This window comes from Nomascus leucogenys, chromosome 8, assembly GCF_006542625.1.
Source record: "Nomascus leucogenys isolate Asia chromosome 8, Asia_NLE_v1, whole genome shotgun sequence".
Lineage (NCBI taxonomy): Eukaryota > Metazoa > Chordata > Mammalia > Primates > Hylobatidae > Nomascus > Nomascus leucogenys.
Window position 1 is genome coordinate 112,645,135 of NC_044388.1, and position 16,616 is coordinate 112,661,750.

The following is a 16,616-nucleotide window of genomic DNA, read 5'->3' on the forward strand; positions in this document are numbered from 1 at the left end:
AAATTGATGCCAGCATGGGGTGCGCTTTCTGGGGAGCTGCTTGACTTTGGGAAGCTCCCTGTGCTGAAGAGGCATACAGGCCAGGACATGTAGGTCTCTGGTCCTCGATAGCAGAGGGCGACTCAGAGCATCCTCCTGAGTGGGCCTGGGCAGCGTGTAGCCCCGGGGGTTGAGGCCAGTGGGACCGCTGGCCCGTTCTCTGCCTCAGGCTCCTGCACAGCTAGGGGCTTGGTGCCTCCCCTGGGACCCAGGCAGGGACCACGGAATCAGCAGCCCTTCTGAGGCCCCCCAGCAGGTCTCTGTTTCCAGAGGGAGAGCCCTGTGGGTCACCTCGGATCTAGCTGTTGGCTCAGACACAGCAAGAGACTGAGAGGGAAGGCAGTTTGATGCCTGGAGAGGGATCCGTGGCTTCCGACTGCCAGGCCAGCCCCAGAATGGAGCCTCCCGCATGGGCGCTTCTCTGTTGAACCAATCCTGGCATTTCCTGGGACTGAGACTTGGGTCAGCTGGATGCTGTGATGGCCACACGTGCTCCACCAAGCTCCAGCCCCCTCCTCTTCCCAGAAACCCCCCCTCATGGGAAGGTCCACTTGCTGCCATCTGGCCACCTCTGCTTGGAGCCTCCAGCAGCTGTGCCTCAGAACAGATTCGAAGTGACTTTCAGGGGAGCTGGACACACGCACGCTGGTGCCTGCTGTCCCTGCCCTTTGGCACTGCTGCTCTTTTTTTTTTCTGAGACGGAGTCTTGCTCTGTCACCCAGGCTGGAGTGCAGTCGTGTGATCTTAGCTCACCACAAGCTCCGCCTCCCGGGTTCACACCATTCTCCTGCCTCAGCCTCCCGAGTAGCTGGGGTACAGGCACCCGCCACCACACCCGGCGAATTTTTTTTTGTATTTTTAGTAGAGACGGGGTTTCACTGTGTTAGCCAGGACGATCTCGATCTCCTGACCTCGTGATCTGCCTGCCTCTGCCTCCTACAGTGCTGGGATTACAGGCGTGAGCCACCGCGCCTGGCCGGCATTGCTGCCCTTGGAAGTGGATGGGGATGATGGCCCCTGTGGGGCGGGTGGCCCAGAACACAGCGGCTCTTCCCAGCCCTATCAGCAGCAGCAGAGAGTCCTCTGTCACCTGAGGGCCTCAGGGAGAGGCAGGGGAGTCAGGCTTCTCACCCTCCTTCTGCCTTCCAGCTTCCTGGAGATGATGGAGGCTCGCAGCCGCGGCCATGCGTCCCCACTGGCGGCCAACGGCCAGAGCCCATCCTCGGGCTCCCAGTCACCAGTGGTGCCTCCAGGCGCCGTGTCCACAGGGAGCTCCAGCCCCAGCACACCCCAGCCCGCCCCACAGCTGCCCCTCAATGCCGCCCCACCATCCTCTGTGCCCCCTGTACCACCCTCAGAGGCCCTGCCCCCACCTGCGTGCCCCTCAGCCCCTGCCCCACGGCGCAGCATCATCTCTAGGCTGTTTGGGACGTCACCTGCTGCTGAGGCAACCCCTCCACCTCCAGGTAGGCCCTGGACTGCCCCTCCCAAACTGGTCCCAGACCCCCAGGCCCTCACAGGTGGGGCCCTGGATTTCGGAGCACTCCGCACTTCTTCCTGCTTGTCCCAGTCCCGTGGGCACATCCCGGGTGGGCCTGGCTTGGGGTTGGGTGCAGTGAGGGTTCTGGTGCCGAGTGAAGAGGACCCAGCATCACTGTTCACAGAGCCAGCCCCGGCCACAGAGGCCCCCGCAACAGTCCAGAGTGTGGAGGACTTCGTTCCCGACGACCGCCTGGACCGCAGCTTCCTGGAAGACATGACCCCCGCCAGGGACGAGAAGAAGGTGGGGGCCAAGGCTGCCCAGCAGGACAGCGACAGGGTGAGGGGTGGGCCTGGGCCTCCTCTCCCATTGCCCCCAGCCTCCAGGGCGCCCGAGTAGCAGGTGGGGCTGGCTTCCTAGGGGCACAGAAGGGGCCCCCCGCCGGCTGGTCTCTGTTGGCTGAGGACAGAGAAGATCTGTGACTGGAGCAGATGAGGGAAGGGCTTCGACGGGGCTTCCAGACATCAGAAAGGCCTGGCCACCTGCTCTGCCCACACCCTGGAGAAGACAAGGGCACCTTGGGGTCTTCTGTGGGCAGATTCCACATGGAGGCCATTGGCGAGGCCACTCCAGGTCATATGGGAGGTTCAGGCCACCAGATGTGGTCTCCACAGGGCCAGGGCACAGGTGCTGTAGAGACAGGGGTGGCTTCCTGCAGGTCCTAGAGCTGGGAGCTAGAGCCGCCTCCCCATCCATCTGCCAGCCCCTCCCACCACTCTGTCTGCCAAGCTGCCCCAAATTTTGCCTGCAGCAAAGCCCTGCATTTGGTCCCAGGCGTGGATTCCACTGGACAGGCTCCACCCGCAGTGGCCTCAGCACCTCAGCCTCACCCATTGCTGTGGGGCGGCGGCTTCCTCCAGAAATACACAAAGGACAGAAAGCCCCGTGGCCCTGAGCTGGGCCCGCGTCCTCCATGAGCACCCGCTTGCGCAGCTCCACATCCTTCACCCACTGACCGGCTGCAGGGCAACACTGTGTCCAACCTTGTGCCCCCAACCCCTTCCTGCTCAGAAGCCCTGTGACGGCCACGAGGGGGCCTCTCCACAACACAGCACCTGGGGCGGGGTGGCCCCACGGCCAGGGCATGCTGGGTACCAGGGTGCCCGGAACCAAGGCCTGTGAGCCTGGCCGGCCATACCTACCCTGTGGCCTCTGACTGCTTTGCCCCCTGCTTTGCAGTGATGGGGAGGCCCTGGGCGGCAACCCGATGGTGGCAGGGTTCCAGGACGACGTGGACCTCGAAGACCAGCCACGTGGGAGTCCCCCGCCGCCCGTGGGCCCCGTCCCCAGTCAAGACATCACTCTTTCGAGTGAGGAGGAAGCAGAAGTGGCAGATCCCCCAAAAGACCCTGCCCTGGCTCCCCAGCAGTGCTCAGAGCCAGAGACCAAGTGGTAAGGGCAGGTGTCCCCATGGGTGCGGCCTGGAGACCGGGGTGGGGCAGTTCAGGACACCTCCGGAGGACCCTGACTGACCCTCTGCTTGTCCACAAAGGTCCTCCATACCAGCTTCGAAGCCACGGAGGGGGACAGCTCCCACGAGGACCGCAGCACCCCCCTGGCCAGGCGGTGCCTCTGTTCGCACAGGTCCGGAGAAGCACAGCAGCACCAGGCCCCCTGCTGAGATTGAGCCGGGGAAGGGTGAGCAGGCCTCCTCGTCGGAGAGTGACCCCGAGGGGCCCATCGCTGCACAAATGCTGTCCTTCGTCATGGATGACCCTGACTTTGAGAGCGAGGCATCAGACACACAGCACAGGGCGGTAAGATGAGTCCTCCCAGGGCAGAGGTCAGCCAGGAGGCCAGGGTCCCTCCCACAGGCCTGATCTGGGTGGGTGCAGTGGGAGGAGGCTTCTGGAAGAGGCGTCTCATGTTCCCACACTTGGGCCTTGCTGGCCTGGTTTGAGATCCCACAACCCCTGGGGGTGTGGGAGGGATGACGGCCTGACCAGCTGCTCTCCCTGCTCCAGGATGAGTTTCCCGTGCGAGACGACCCCTCTGATGTGACTGACGATGAGGCCCCTGCCCAGCCACCCCCAGCCCCCAAGCTCCCTCTCCCCGCCTTCAGACTGAAGAATGACTCGGACCTCTTCGGGCTGGGGCTGGAGGAGGCTGGACCCAAGGAGAGCAGTGAGGAAGGTGGGTGGGGGCACCAGAGTGCGGTCAGCCTGCTGGAGTCTGGGTAGAATGTGGGCCTCCTCCCAGCTGCTGGCCGCTGGCCGGGGTCCTCTCCTGAGTCTGGGGTGCTGTGCCATGCTTCTGGCAGCCCCCTGCAGGAGCTGATGTCTGCAGTATGGTCCCGTCTATCAGCAGGGCCTCCTGGAGGGCTGGGGCTCACTGCTTTGTGAGTTTCTAGAGAAGTCCTGTCACCCGGCTTGGGGTCCCCATTGGCCTGAGTTTGAGCCACTTTCTGTCCTGTCTGTGCAGGTAAGGAGGGCAAAACCCCCTCTAAGGAGAAGAAGAAGAAGAAGAAAAAAGGCAAAGAGGTACCGGCTACTCCCCTTCCTGGCAGGCCAGGGCTAGGCGGCATGCGGTCCTGGGACCAGGGCTCTGGCTTCCTGTGACTTCCTGGCGCCCCCCTCCTTGTGCTCCCTAGGAGGAAGAAAAGGCTGCCAAGAAGAAGAGCAAACACAAGAAGAGCAAGGACAAGGAGGAGGGCAAGGAGGAGCGGCGGCGGCGGCAGCAGCGGCCCCCGCGCAGCAGGGAGAGGACGGCTGCCGAGGAGCTGGAGGCTTTCCTGGGGGGCGGGGCCCCGGGTGGCCGTCACCCTGGGGGTGGCGACTACGAGGAGCTCTAGGCTGGCGGGGGCAGTGGCGGCCCTGGGGCGGAGGGCGTGCCTGTCACTGCCTGGGGAGGCGTTTGCCTCTGCACCATCGCCTTTGCCACTGCCTGGCGGCTGCTGTGTGCGCTTCTAAGCTGGAAGAGGCCGGGCATTGGTGGTCCCCGGGCTGGGCCCTGCAGGTGCTGGGCCTCCAGGCCTGGCATGAGCCTGCTCTGCAAGAAGGGAAGGGACAGCTGGCTTCAGCCAGGCTCGGTGGACACCCTGGCCCTCTCGGGGCAGAGCCGCCAGTCCCCAGTGTTTCTCAGGGATGTGACTGAGGCCCAGGAGGGACCCGTGAGGGTGTGTTTACAGAGGCTTGGCTGTGGGGTGCGCACTGTCCTGGCACCTGCTTGCCCTCCGCGCTCACCTGGGGCCGCAGCATGCCTATGGCTCCGCTTCCGGCCGGGAGCCCTGAACACGGGTGTGCAGACCCACCCTAAAGGGCGGCCCAGGCCCCACGCTAGGCAAGGCTGGCGAGAGACCGGAGGCAGCATGTGAGGCCTCTCCTGGGAGTGGGGGTTGTGTTTCCCACAGTGGCCTCAGCTGCGCCCCCGCTCAGGTGAGCCCACAGGCAGGAGCCGGGAGGCACTCCTCCCAAACACTCCACTCAGACCATAAAGCACTCCTGTTTCACTCTGCGTGTCTGTTCTTCTCCCTGCACCTCTGCTCCCGCTGCCCCAGGCCCAGGCTGCCATGGGTGGGCAGGGAAGTCCTCTGAGGCAGGAGGCTGCCCAGCAGTGGTGAGGAAAGTCCCACCAAGTCTGGCCACACCCTGGGCACATCCCAGCCCACTTGTGCCAGGGCTCAGCAGCTGCACCCAGCACACTTGGGGACCTCAGCCCCAGGAGGTGAAATCCACTCTGCAAGACTCCCAGGCAGCCGCCTGCAGCCCTGCGCCCCCCACCCCTGCCTTCAGGCCCCTACCCTCTCCAGCTGTCAGCAGCGCCCAGCCTCCACCCCCACAGCTACTGTTGCCATGAGAACCCTGCGGGGCGGGCAGGAAGAGCGTGCCAGTGAAGGGGAGGAGGTGGCCAAGCTGGAGGCTCCTGTGCCTGGGAGCTTTGTGGCCCCAGGGTGTGGGGCAATCACTGCAGTCCCTGAGCAGGTTCTGTGGCCCACAGCAAGCTTAGGAGCCTGGCCCCTTAGCCCACAGCCCATGAGGTCAGGGCCGGGTTCAGGGGTTCCCCTGGTGTGGGGATGGGTCAACAGTATGTGAACTTGCCAGGATCGCACCATGGACGGCTATGTTGGGGTTTCAGTGGGCCCTGCTTTGAACGGCACAGAATGGGGTAGGTCCTGCCCTTCAGAGCCAAGGGCATCGGCTCCCCACCACTCTGCCAAGCTAGAACGTCTGCAGGCCCAATGCCTTGGGAAGGGGCTGGCAGAGTGGGACGAGGACATTACCAGGCAGGTATGGTATGTCATGTGCAGGCCTTCCCAGGCTGGCAGGGACACCGGATGCAGGAGTGGCCTCACCCAGAGAGGATGGCATCCTGGGGACACAAGAGGCTGCAGGGGCCATCTGGACCCAGGTACCCGCCAAGATTTTGGCATTGGCAGCCTTGAAGCCGATAGGGCTTGGGGAGAGGCCAGTGGGGCAGAGAGTAGCCCATCTGCTCCTGCCTCGCCCGACAGGAGATGCGAATTCCAAGATGCCCCTGACCAATCTCTGCAGCCCAGGGCTTGGGCCCCTCCTCTCAGGCAAGTGTGTTGGGTGACACTGGCGGGCTGCTCCGGGCCACAGAGCTCCTGTTTAGACACTGAGGTCTGTGTCTTGGGGGTGCTGCAGGGACCCTGTGCTCTGCACAGCCCCAAATTGGAGCCAGTGCAGCTCACCATCCCCAGCTCCACGGTGCAGCCCCCACTGGGTGCGGCCCCTTTAAGTACAGCCCCTTTAGCTGCCATCGGGGGCAGCACTGAGTAGCCAGGCCAGGATCCGCGCTGCTGCCTGGAAGCTTCTGCCCGGTGCCGGGGACGCAGCAGTGCCGGGGACACAGAGGAGCCGACCTGGGGGTGGCACGGCCCACCGGGGCACAGCCGGAGCAGCACCCAGGTAAGGGGCTAGGGGCCGAGTTGCTGAGTGTGTCACTGTCACGGGCGGGGGAGGCTGCCTTAGGGCGGCCGAAAGGATGGGGAGTCCCCGCCCCCAGGCAACACCGGCTGTATCCCTTGAAGGGCCGCTCCCAGCCAGGGCAAGGCAAGGCAGGGCTGGGAGGTGGGGAAGGCTGCCAGCCATCTCCGTTGGCTCCAGAAGCCCAGGAGAGGGCTGACCCCACCCCCATCCCCACGGGAGGGGGTGTCACCGACAGCCACAGCCAGCAAGGCCGACTGTCCTCCCTGGGGTGGAGCCTCACACCCCGTCATCCGGCCAGATTCCGGCCTGGCCTTGAGCTTAGCATGAAAAAGGGAGCAGGAGGGTAGACAGTCCTGCCACGGGTGGGGTGGAGGGGGCAGATGGGGTGGGCAGGGGAGGCTGGGATGGACACAAGGCCTGGGACTCGTGGCCCTGACCCAGAAAAACAGCCCTGCCAGCAGGAAGCCCCTGCACACCTGGGACACAGAGGGGGGACCCGGCCAGACCCCGAGAGGCCCATCCACCTGAGATTCTGCCCTGCAAGGGGCCTGGCCAGGTACCCGCTTTCCCCAGCTCACTCTGGGGCAGACCCACCCAGACCAGGTGTTGGGTGTGCAGAGGCCAGGCCTGTGGCCACTCTCTGACGCACCCCGCAGCTGGCTCTGGGACCACAGAGGGGTTGGCAGCCCACATCTGAACCCTGGCCAGCCTGTAGCGTGGGGGCCTAAGAAACGCAGGTTTCCATGGAACCTTCTGAGCGAAATGGGGAGGGCCCTCTCCTGCAAAGCAGTGGGGCTTCCCCCACCCTCCGCCCTGCCCACCCCCAGTGGGCAGCTTCCGGGCCTGCTGCGCAGCTCAGAGGAGAGGGGCTGCCACGAGCTCGTGGCTCGATGGCTTGGGACTGCCGTGCAAACCCTAGGAGGGATGTCCTGTGCGTTTACACAAAGCTGGGGCCTTGTTTCAACCACCCAAAGATACTTGGGGTCAGAAAAGGTGTCGGCAAAGGAAAGGGAGATTTAGGACCCAGGTATGCTCTCTGGGGGCATTTTTCTGGCCTGGGGCTCACGGCAAGTTGAGGGCACCTAGGCGTGGGTCCTTGCAGTGCTGGGGGCGGAGCTCTGTGCTCGGCCTGGGCAGCAGGTGGGGCGGTTGGTGTCACCCACTTGGTGCAGAGCTGGCTAAGGCTGAGGCCCAGGGACTCGCCTTCGACTGTGCGCGATCGGAGGGGTCGCTCTGCAGTGGGCGCTGTGCCGGGGGCGCAGTCACTGAGGTCTCCTGGGGCAACACCTATAAATAAGGCCCAAATGCGGCCCGTCCTTCCAGTTGCGGACACCAGAGGGCGCAGCCCCAGGACCACGCCCCCACTCCCCTACCCCACCCGGAAAGGGGTCCACCCGAGCCGGCCCCGCCGTCACTAGTCGGGGGAGGGGAGGCCCTGGAGCTTCACGCAGGAGCTCCTGCCGCGGGAACCACAGCCACGGCTAAGCCTTTCTGGCCCGCCCGCCCCATCGCAGGGAGAGGACAGGGGAGGGGCAGGATGGGCGCCTGCACAGCTGGGTTCCTCCCGCAGGTGCTTCTGACCCCGGCATGGAGGAAGCGCCCGCGTTCTCGGCCCAGGCCCGCAGCCAGGGCTGCTCCGCCCGCTGCGCCCCAGGTAAGCCGGGGCCAGCGTAGGGGAGTAGCGGGGCCTGGGCTGCGGAGGGGGCCGCCCTGACCCGCGTCTCCCCCCAGGGCAAAAGCCCCGCAAGGCAGTGTGAGCTGGAGCCGCCAGCCTGGGGACCTCTTTTAAGATGACCCGTACGGACCCTCCGGACCTGCTGGTGTCGACCGTGTACCAGGACATCAAGGTGGCGACCCCAGGACCCGCGTCCAAGCGCTCGCCATGTGAGCGATCCGTGGCCCGGCCTGCTGAGCCCGCGCCTTTCAACAAGCGCCACTGCCGCAGCTTCGACTTCCTGGAGGCGCTGGACGGGCCCGCCATGGAGACCCTGCCGGAGCCACCGCCCCCGGAGCCCGCTGTGCCGCGCGCCCGGACCCGCGAGGCCGAGCCACGCCGCCGCCCCCGCTCCAAGAGCGCGCCCCCCGGGCCTGACGCCCGCACCCGCCTCGCCGCCGGTGTTGCCCCGCCGAGGGCGGGAGGCCCAGCGTGCGGCGCGGGCCGAGGCATCGCCGCGCCGGGAGCCCGCGTACCCGGCGCTCCGCGCCCTTGCCAACGAGCTGCATCCCATCAAGTTGCAGCCGCAGCGGGGCGGCCCCGGCGGCATCGCGCCCCTGTGCGCCGCCGCGGGCCGCTGCGCACCGCCCGAGCCACCCGCGGGTCCCGCCCCCCACGTGCGCTGCCGCCTGGACATCAAGCCAGACGACGCAGTGCTCCAGCACGCCGCCCGGGGCTCGCGGTCCTGCGGGCCCGCCGAGGCCGCGCCCTGGGCCCGCCCCGCCCCGCAGTTCCACAGCCTCACGGTGCCCGGGCCCCGCCATATGGCGCTGTCGCGCACCCCGACGCCCAGCGACTCATACTGTGCGGATCCCCGGGCGTTCTACTGCGACGGGCCCCTGCCTGGGCCCCGGGACTACGCCGAGCGCCGCAGTCTGCCCTTCACCACCCCGCCGGGCCCCACCCAGTTCTTCTACACAGAGGAGCCCCAAGGCTTCCGGGGCAGCTTCGCGGCCAGTCCCGGCCCAACCTTCGACGCCTACTGCCCCAGGCCCTATCCGTCCGAGGAGCTCCCAGGGCCCAGTCCAAGGCGCATGGGCGGTTACTACGCAGGAGAGGTGCGCACCTTCCCAATTCAGGAACCGCCCTCCCGCTCCTACTATGGGGAGGCTCCCCGAGCCTACGGCCTGCCCTACGGGCCCCGCTATGTCCCCGAGGAGCCCCGGGCCCACTCCACCGCCCGCCCCTTTTACACGGAGGACCTCGGAAGGTACCGCCAGCGCGACGTCTTGGCTCGGACGTACCCGCACCCGCGCAGCAGCCCAGCCTGGGTGGACTGGGGCCCACGACCCTACCGCACCCTGCAAGTGGTGCCGTCCTCTGACCCCGACCCGTTGCTCGCCTCCTGGCACGGCGGCACCGGCACCAGTCCGCCCCGGCTGGCCACCGACAGCCGCCACTACTCGCGCTCCTGGGACAACATTCTGGCCCCGGGGCCGCGCCGCGAAGACCCGTTGGGCCGCGGCCGCAGCTACGAGAACCTGCTGGGGCGCGAGGTGCGGGAGCCGCGAGGCGTGTCCCCCGAAGGCCGGCGCCCGCCCGTCGTCGTGAACCTGTCCACCTCGCCCAGACGCTACGCCGCACTGTCCCTGTCCGAGACGTCGCTGACGGAGAAGGGCCGCGCGGGCAAGGGCCTGGGCCGCAACTGGTACGTGACGCCCGAGATCACCATCACTGACAATGACCTGCGCGCCACCCAGCACGCACCAGGGCCTGGGAGTTGCCCGGGGGCCGCACGCGGCTACCTCCCCACGCGGCCCCCGACGGCCCCACCCCTGGCCGCCAGCGGAGCCTGGAGCAGCTGGACGAGCTCATCACGGACCTGGTCATCGACTCGCGACCCCCCGCCGGCCAGGCCTCAGAGCCCGCGGCCGACTGCCTGGGCCCCCAACTGCGCCGACTGCTGGATTCGCGGCCCGCGGGCTCCGGGGTCCCCGCGCTGGCGCCGCCACGCTCGCCCCCCGCCTCGGCCGGCAGCGCAGAGGAGCCCGCGGCCCCAGGGGGAGAGGCGGCCGACGCGTCCCCCGAACCCAGCGCCGACGAAGACGACCTGATGACCTGCTCCAATGCGCGCTGCCGGCGTACCGAGACCATGTTCAACGCCTGCCTCTACTTCAAGTCCTGCCACAGCTGCTACACCTACTACTGCTCGCGCCTGTGCCGCCGCGAGGACTGGGACGCCCACAAGGCGCGCTGCGTGTACGGCCGCGTGGGCAGCGTGTGCCGCCACGTGCTGCAGTTTTGCCGCGACAGCGGCCCGGTGCACCGCGCTTTCTCGCGCATCACTCCGTCGGCTTCCTGTCGCGCGGCCGCGGTGTGCTCTTCCTGGGCTTCCCAAGTCCAGGCTCGGCCGACAACTTCCTGCGCTTTGGCCTGGAGGGGCTGCTGCTATTCCCCCACCTACCTATCGCTGCGTGAACTGGCCACACACGCGGCGCCCCTGGGCAGCTACGCGCGCGAGCTGGCGGCCGCTGGGCGCCTCTACGAGCCGGCAGAGTGCTTCCTGCTCAGCGTGTCCGTGGCCGTGGGACCCGGCACCGCGCCCCCGGGGACATCCGCCCTGCCCGTGCCCGCGCCAGCGCCACGCAGCCACGGGCCAACAGTGCGCAAGTTCGCCAAGGTAGCGCTGGCTGCCGGCAGCCCCGCGCGGCCACCTGGCGCGGAGCCGCGAGCCCGACATGGAGACGCTGATCCTGACGCCACCGCCGGGCACGGCGGGCCTGGATCAGGACGGCGAGGCGGGCCGGCGCGCGCGCGAGGTGGCCTTCATCCACATCCAGCGCGAACTGCGGCTGCGCGGCGTCTTCCTGCGCCACGAGTTCCCACGCGTCTACGAGCAGCTTTGCGAGTTCGTCGAGGCCAACAGGCGCTTCACGCCCACCACCATCTACCCCACGGACCGGCGCACCGGCCGCCCCTTCATGTGCATGATCATGGCTGCCTCCGAACCGCGCGCGCTCGACTGGGTGGCCAGCGCCAACCTGCTGGACGACATCATGTGAGGCGCCGGGCCCACCAGGCCTAACCCACGCGCTGGCCCGAACCCTGTCCTGCCCACTCAGGCCCCGCCCGGCCCACCCAGGGCCGTCCCCGAGCCCCGCCAGGGCCCCACCCCGACTTCTTCTAGGCTCCGCCTCGAATTCCCCAGCCCTCCAAGCTCCGCTCAGTACAGCCTCCAGCTCCGCCCAGGCCCGAACCCTCCGGCCCTTCGCCCCCGTAGTGTTCCTCACCGGCCCTTAGCCTTCCCACCCCCAGCAACCCCTCTCCCTCCTGCGGGTCTCCTCCCTCTCCCAGCTCGCCCTCGAGGATCCCCAGAAGCCGGTCCTCGCCCTCGGTGCTCCCCGCTGGGAGGCGGGGTGGGCCTGAGGACCGCCCAGCTCTGCCTTCACTCGGAGGGGTCACTACTGCACAGACCCCACCCGTACAGATCCGGTGCCCGTCGGTCCGCGGGGCTCTCGCTGGAGCCTGCCCGACTCCGGTTTCCCCTTGTCCAGGAGCCTGACGTAACCAAAGCCCAGTTTGTCACTTTAAACACGCCCCGCCCCGCCTCCCGCGGCTGTGGTGCCTCCTCTCTGGAGAACATGCTGGTCGACCTCTGTGCGTCCGTGTGCACAAGCGCGTCCCGGCGAGGGGTGGGCAGGGCCGACGGTGCGCGGTGCTTTCCCGCTGGTCGGAGCCAGCACAGTAGCTACGCCACGCGCCCTGCCGTCCTTTCGCCTCCAGCCGTGGCAGTCTGGGCCCTGCAGGAGCTGGGAAAAGCCGCAGGGAGGTCTTCAGGCCGATATGCAAGTCTCCCAGCCGAAGGGGCAGGGGACCTGGACAGGGGAAGCAGAGCACGTGAGCCTGGCCAGAGCTGACACCTGGCTAGGAGAGGAAGGACCAAGGGACAGGGGGCGTTCCCAGGTGGGAGCCTGGAGGGCAAAGCGTGGTGCGAGCAGGTGAGGGAGCGAACTAGTTGGTAAGCGTGGAGGCCCACCCGAGGGGCTTGACCTGTCCCCAGAAGTCCCAGCACACCCGCTGTGGCCGCACCCCGTACTGCGGGCTTAGAGGCGCAAGCCCGGCGGCCCGGCCTCCACCTGCCCCCCAAGTGCACCTTGGTCAGCGCCCGGGGCTCTCTGGAGGGTGGGGTATCCGGGAGAGGGGTGGAGGCCAAACGCAAGGGCCCTCCTGGAGACCCCAGCCCTACTTCGGAGCCAGGGGAGGGGCACCAAGTGAGAGAAATTGGGCATCCCCGCCTCCGCTCCTGCTTTCGCACTCGGCGCACCCACCTCGTCCCCGCGCGTCTGCACCGGCCAGGCGTCCCGCTTGCCCACCCGCCGCCGCGCCCCGCGCCCCCCACCCCAGGGCCTCTGCATTCGGCCCCACCCCTGAGGGCCGGCCAGGAACGCCCCTGGACGGGAATAATTTCCAGGGTGCAAGAGCTTTCGAACCAAGTAAAATAGAACTTGAATGTAGCGGCTGCTGTTGCCTTCTTGTACGGGTAGTAGGGTTGGGGACGGAAGCCTTCGGTCGGTGGGGATGGGAGCGGGGAGGCCTTCGGGCGGTGGCGGGGAGGGAGGCCTTCGGGTGGTGGAGAGGGTAGGGGGAAGCCTTCGGGCGGTGGGGATGGGAGCAGGGAGGCCTTCGGGCGGTGGAGAGGGTAGGGGGAGGCCTTCGGGCGGTGGAAGGGGGAGAGAGGGAGGCCTTCGGGCGGTGGAAGGGGGAGAGGGGGAGGCCTTCGGGCGGTGGAGAGGGTAGAGGGGGAGGCCTTCGGGCGGTGGAGAGGGTAGAGGGGGAGGCCTTCGGGCGGTGGAGAGGGGAGGGTAGGGGGGAGGCCTTCGGGCGGTGGAGAGGGTAGAGGGGGAGGCCTTCGGGCGGTGGAGAGGGTAGAGGGGGAGGCCTTCGGGCGGTGGAGAGGGTAGAGGGGGAGGCCTTCGGCGGTGGAGAGGGTAGAGGGGGGAGGCCTTCGGGCGGGGAGGGGAGGGGGGGGGGGGGGGGGGAGGGGGAGGCCTTCGGGCGGTGGAGAGGGTAGAGGGGGAGGCCTTCGGGCGGTGGAGAGGGTAGAGGGGGAGGCCTTCGGGCGGTGGAGAGGGTAGAGGGGGAGGCCTTCGGGCGGTGGAGAGGGGAGGGTGGTCTTCGGACCACGTGCAGAACAGGAGGTCACGGCTGGCACGTCCCTCAGGCTTCCCTCCTTGCCCCAGCCTCGCGGGCCTCCTAACTGCCCCGTTCCAAGGGTGCCACCAGACCCCGCTGGAGAGGAACTTTTCTGTTGGCTGGATTTAATCACCACCCATTCCCGGTTCCGCGTTTCCTTTAAGTGGGGCTGGCGGAGCCGCAAGGCGGCAAGGAACTGGATTGCGATTGGTCAGTACGTGCCTCGGTCGGCGGTACAATTGGCTGAGGCGCTGGGCCTTGGGAAGCATTCCCTGACGGGACTGGTCGTCGCTCTCGCAGAGCCCGCCTCCCGCAGTACAAGCGGCCGCCGGGTCGGGTGGGAGGAGGGGACTCCGGGACAAGGAACATGGCGGCGGCGGACCTCGCTCACATTCCTGATGTGGACATCGACTCCGACGGCGTCTTCAAGTATGTGCTGATCCGAGTCCACTCGGCTCCGCGCTCCGGGGCTCCGGCTGCAGAGAGCAAGGAGATCGTGCGCGGCTACAAGTGGGCTGAGTACCATGGTGAGGGCGGGACCTGCCGGCGTGCCGGGGGCGCTCCTGGCGAGGCGGGGGCGGGGCTGGCGGGACGGGGGCGGGGCTGGCGAGGCGGGGCGGGGCGGGCGGGCGGGGCTGGGGCGGGGGCGGGACGGGGGCGGGGCTGCGGGCCGTAGCGGACTGCGTTCTGCTACGAGCCCTGCCCCTGCTAGGTTTAACCCAGGCTGAGGTCCTGGGCGGGAAGGGCGTGACATGGCCTGACCCTCCCCAACAGTCTCCCAGTCCCCGCGCCCGCCCCGGTTCCACCCTCCTCTCATCCCCTGTCCCAGCCTCAAGGGGCTTCGTCTCCCCTGGGGAAGGGGCTGTTCAGAGCTGGGATTTCAGACCCCTTCGGCTGGGAGTTCCTCCCGCGGCCTCCAAGGGCGGCCAGGGCACGTCCTGAGGTCGCCCTCCCATCCCAGCGGACATCTACGACAAAGTGTCGGGCGACATGCAGAAGCAGGGCTGTGACTGTGAGTGTCTGGGCGGCGGGCGCATCTCCCACCAGAGTCAGGACAAGAAGATTCACGTGTACGGCTACTCCATGGTGAGCCACAGCCCCGTCCCGCCCTGCTGGAGGCCCCAGTACCAGCTTCGAGGCCCACCTGAGCCTGCTGCCCTGACCCGTGGCCCCAGCTGAGCACGCAGACTTCCCGGGGTTCTCCCAGGGTCGGCGGCAGAGCCCTCCCTCCAGGGCCCATTGTGTTCCTGCATTCTCCCATGGAGCACACGCCAGACCTGAGGGGTGGGACGGAGACCCCCAGACATGGCCGGCCGTCTCCTCTCCCTGCCCTGGGAGGCCTTGCTGGGCCCCCCAGAGGCGATCAGTACCTGGGTGGAGCTCAGAGTCCCCGCCTGTGCGCTTCACAAAAACCACCAGCAGATGAGACCCACGTGCGTCCCTCTGGGCGCCTCAGGCCCCAGGATCCACCATCAAAGTTTGCTTGCCTGTGGAGGTCGCCTCTCCCCAGGGGAGCCCCCAAGGGCGGTCGAGATGGTGGGTTTGCCGCCCCCAGGCACTGCCTGTCCCTTTCCCACACTCGCTCCTGGTGTGGCTGGTGGCTGGATGCCCAGAGCCAGGGCATGGGGTCGAAGGGTCTAAGTGGTGCCAGCAGGCGTCTTCTCTCTCCAGGCCTATGGTCCTGCCCAGCACGCCATTTCAACTGAGAAAATCAAAGCCAAGTACCCCGACTACGAGGTCACCTGGGCTAACGACGGCTACTGAGCATTCCCAGCCCGGGGCCTGCTGCCTCCAGCAGCCACTTTTGAGCCCCGGCCTTTGCCTGCACTCCTCCTGCGGGGCTGGCCCTGCCTGCTCTTGCGGCAGCCCCTGATGACGTGCTGTCCACCAGGCCTTGGAGACAGGCTAGCCTGGCCACAGAATTAAACGTGTTGCCACACCTGCCAGTCTCTGAACTCTGTCCTTGGCTTCCCGCACTGTGCATCACCACCTCCAGGGCCCCCCAGACCCTAACTAAAGCAGGTGGGTGGGGGAACACAGGAGTGGCCCCAGGGAGTGGCCGTGCACACTCAGCCCTTTGGGGTCTGGTAAAGGGGCCCTGCTGATGGCCTGATTGCTCTTCCCACGGCCATCATCCTGCAGGGCATCTTGGAGGAGGCCGGGCAAGCCCTTGTGAAAGGAGTCAGGGCCTGGTCCCTCGGGCTGGCCAAGACCTGGGGTGCCCACCAGTGCTCCCTCCTGTGAGCCCATCCCAGGGCTCCCCAGTGTCCTGTCTGCCCTGAGGCTCCTTCCATGACCTGCAGGCTCCTTCCATGACCAGCCCCATGGGGCCTGCCAGTATCCAGGGTCAGGTCCTACAGCTGCACCTACCCCACAGGCTCACATTGATTCTGGAGGCCCCTCCCAGGTCCCTCTTGCACCGGGCAGGGCTGTGGGCAGGATATGGGTTCAGGCCTTGCCCTGGGAAGCCCCATACACAGTGGGACTCGATGGGGTGGTGCAGGGGCACCCTGGGGGCCAGGACTGGTTGTACACAGGGCACCCCCGCCTTTGTCAGCTCACTGGTCCTCCGGCCAGCCTCTCCAGACGGGCACTGTCATGACCATATTTTACAGACCGGGACACTGAGGCTCAGTGACACAAGCTCCAAGGTCACACCGTGGGAAAACACAAAACGGCCTGGCTCCAAATGCCACACCCTTCCCCAGCCCCAAAGACCATGCCCCAAGCATGGGGCTGTTTCATGAGGAACCGAAGCTTCTGGGCTCCTAGGGACCCTGTGCCTGGTACCGGACAGCACCTGGCTGCTCAGAACTAATGAATGACGGGGTGATCCTCCACAGCCTGACTTACAGGCAGGTTCCCTGCGCCTGAGAACGCAGGGACTAGCTCTGGTGCACGTGCTGGACTCCTGCAGCTACTGGGCTGGTTGAGTCCTGACCTTGGCCAGCACCAGGCTATTGCCAGAGGCACGGTGAGAGGCCATGGCGGCCTCTGCCCACCCCACACTGCCGAGCAGAATCCTGCTGGGGTGCCTGGGTCCCTCCCCATTCCAATGGGATCCTCCCCTTCACCAGGCAGGGCAGGGCAGGGTGGAAGAGCGTGACCTTGTGTCTGAGGGAGCCGGGCAGGTGGGAGCCGACCCTGGGTCAGAGGCCCCCTCCTGGGGCCGCTTTCACGGCCCATGCTTGGCACCGTCAGCACTGGGTGGGGCCGGGCCGAGGGGCCCTCCACTTAACAGCAGAGTCAGCGTGTGGGGCCAGCGCAGGCTGAGAAGCGCACAGAACTTCCCAGGCACCCT

The 16,616-nt window shown here is 67.3% G+C and overlaps 3 protein-coding genes across 5 annotated transcripts in view; all 3 read left to right on the forward strand.

Moving 5' to 3' along the window:
- RABL6 (RAB, member RAS oncogene family like 6) overlaps positions 1-5,027 on the forward strand; it is a 28,825-nt gene extending 23,798 nt beyond the window's left edge. For both annotated transcript variants that reach the window (XM_030818225.1, XM_030818226.1), the window contains exons 9-15: positions 1,189-1,505; positions 1,704-1,857; positions 2,759-2,971; positions 3,072-3,336; positions 3,544-3,712; positions 4,001-4,059; positions 4,170-5,027. In XM_030818225.1, coding sequence (XP_030674085.1) covers positions 1,189-1,505; positions 1,704-1,857; positions 2,759-2,971; positions 3,072-3,336; positions 3,544-3,712; positions 4,001-4,059; positions 4,170-4,370 — 1,378 coding nt within the window. In that variant the 3' untranslated portion in view covers positions 4,371-5,027. The remainder of the gene's footprint in view (positions 1-1,188; positions 1,506-1,703; positions 1,858-2,758; positions 2,972-3,071; positions 3,337-3,543; positions 3,713-4,000; positions 4,060-4,169) is intronic.
- A 103-nt stretch (positions 5,028-5,130) lies between these two features.
- On the forward strand, positions 5,131-12,636 carry AJM1 (apical junction component 1 homolog). The gene is given in 8 exon segments (XM_030818224.1): positions 5,131-6,447; positions 8,039-8,122; positions 8,200-8,545; positions 8,547-9,883; positions 9,886-10,467; positions 10,470-10,573; positions 10,575-10,837; positions 10,839-12,636. Coding segments are annotated over 6 exon segments (2,919 nt in total). The 5' UTR covers positions 5,131-6,447; positions 8,039-8,122; positions 8,200-8,258; the 3' UTR covers positions 11,185-12,636.
- A 572-nt stretch (positions 12,637-13,208) lies between these two features.
- PHPT1 (phosphohistidine phosphatase 1) lies at positions 13,209-15,270 on the forward strand. Of its 2 annotated transcripts, none has more exons than XR_004031482.1 (4): positions 13,209-13,525; positions 13,616-13,842; positions 14,277-14,792; positions 14,987-15,260. XR_004031482.1 is itself a non-coding variant. In XM_030818228.1 (4 exons), exons 2-4 carry the CDS (start codon positions 13,683-13,685, stop codon positions 15,077-15,079), a joined length of 378 nt encoding a protein of 125 aa, XP_030674088.1. In that variant the 5' UTR covers positions 13,215-13,525; positions 13,616-13,682; the 3' UTR covers positions 15,080-15,270. The 2 variants fall into 2 exon arrangements, 1 of the variants encoding a protein (XP_030674088.1); XM_030818228.1 differs by having other exon boundaries at positions 13,215-13,525; positions 14,277-14,401; positions 14,987-15,270.
- The last annotated feature ends 1,346 nt before the right edge of the window (positions 15,271-16,616 follow it).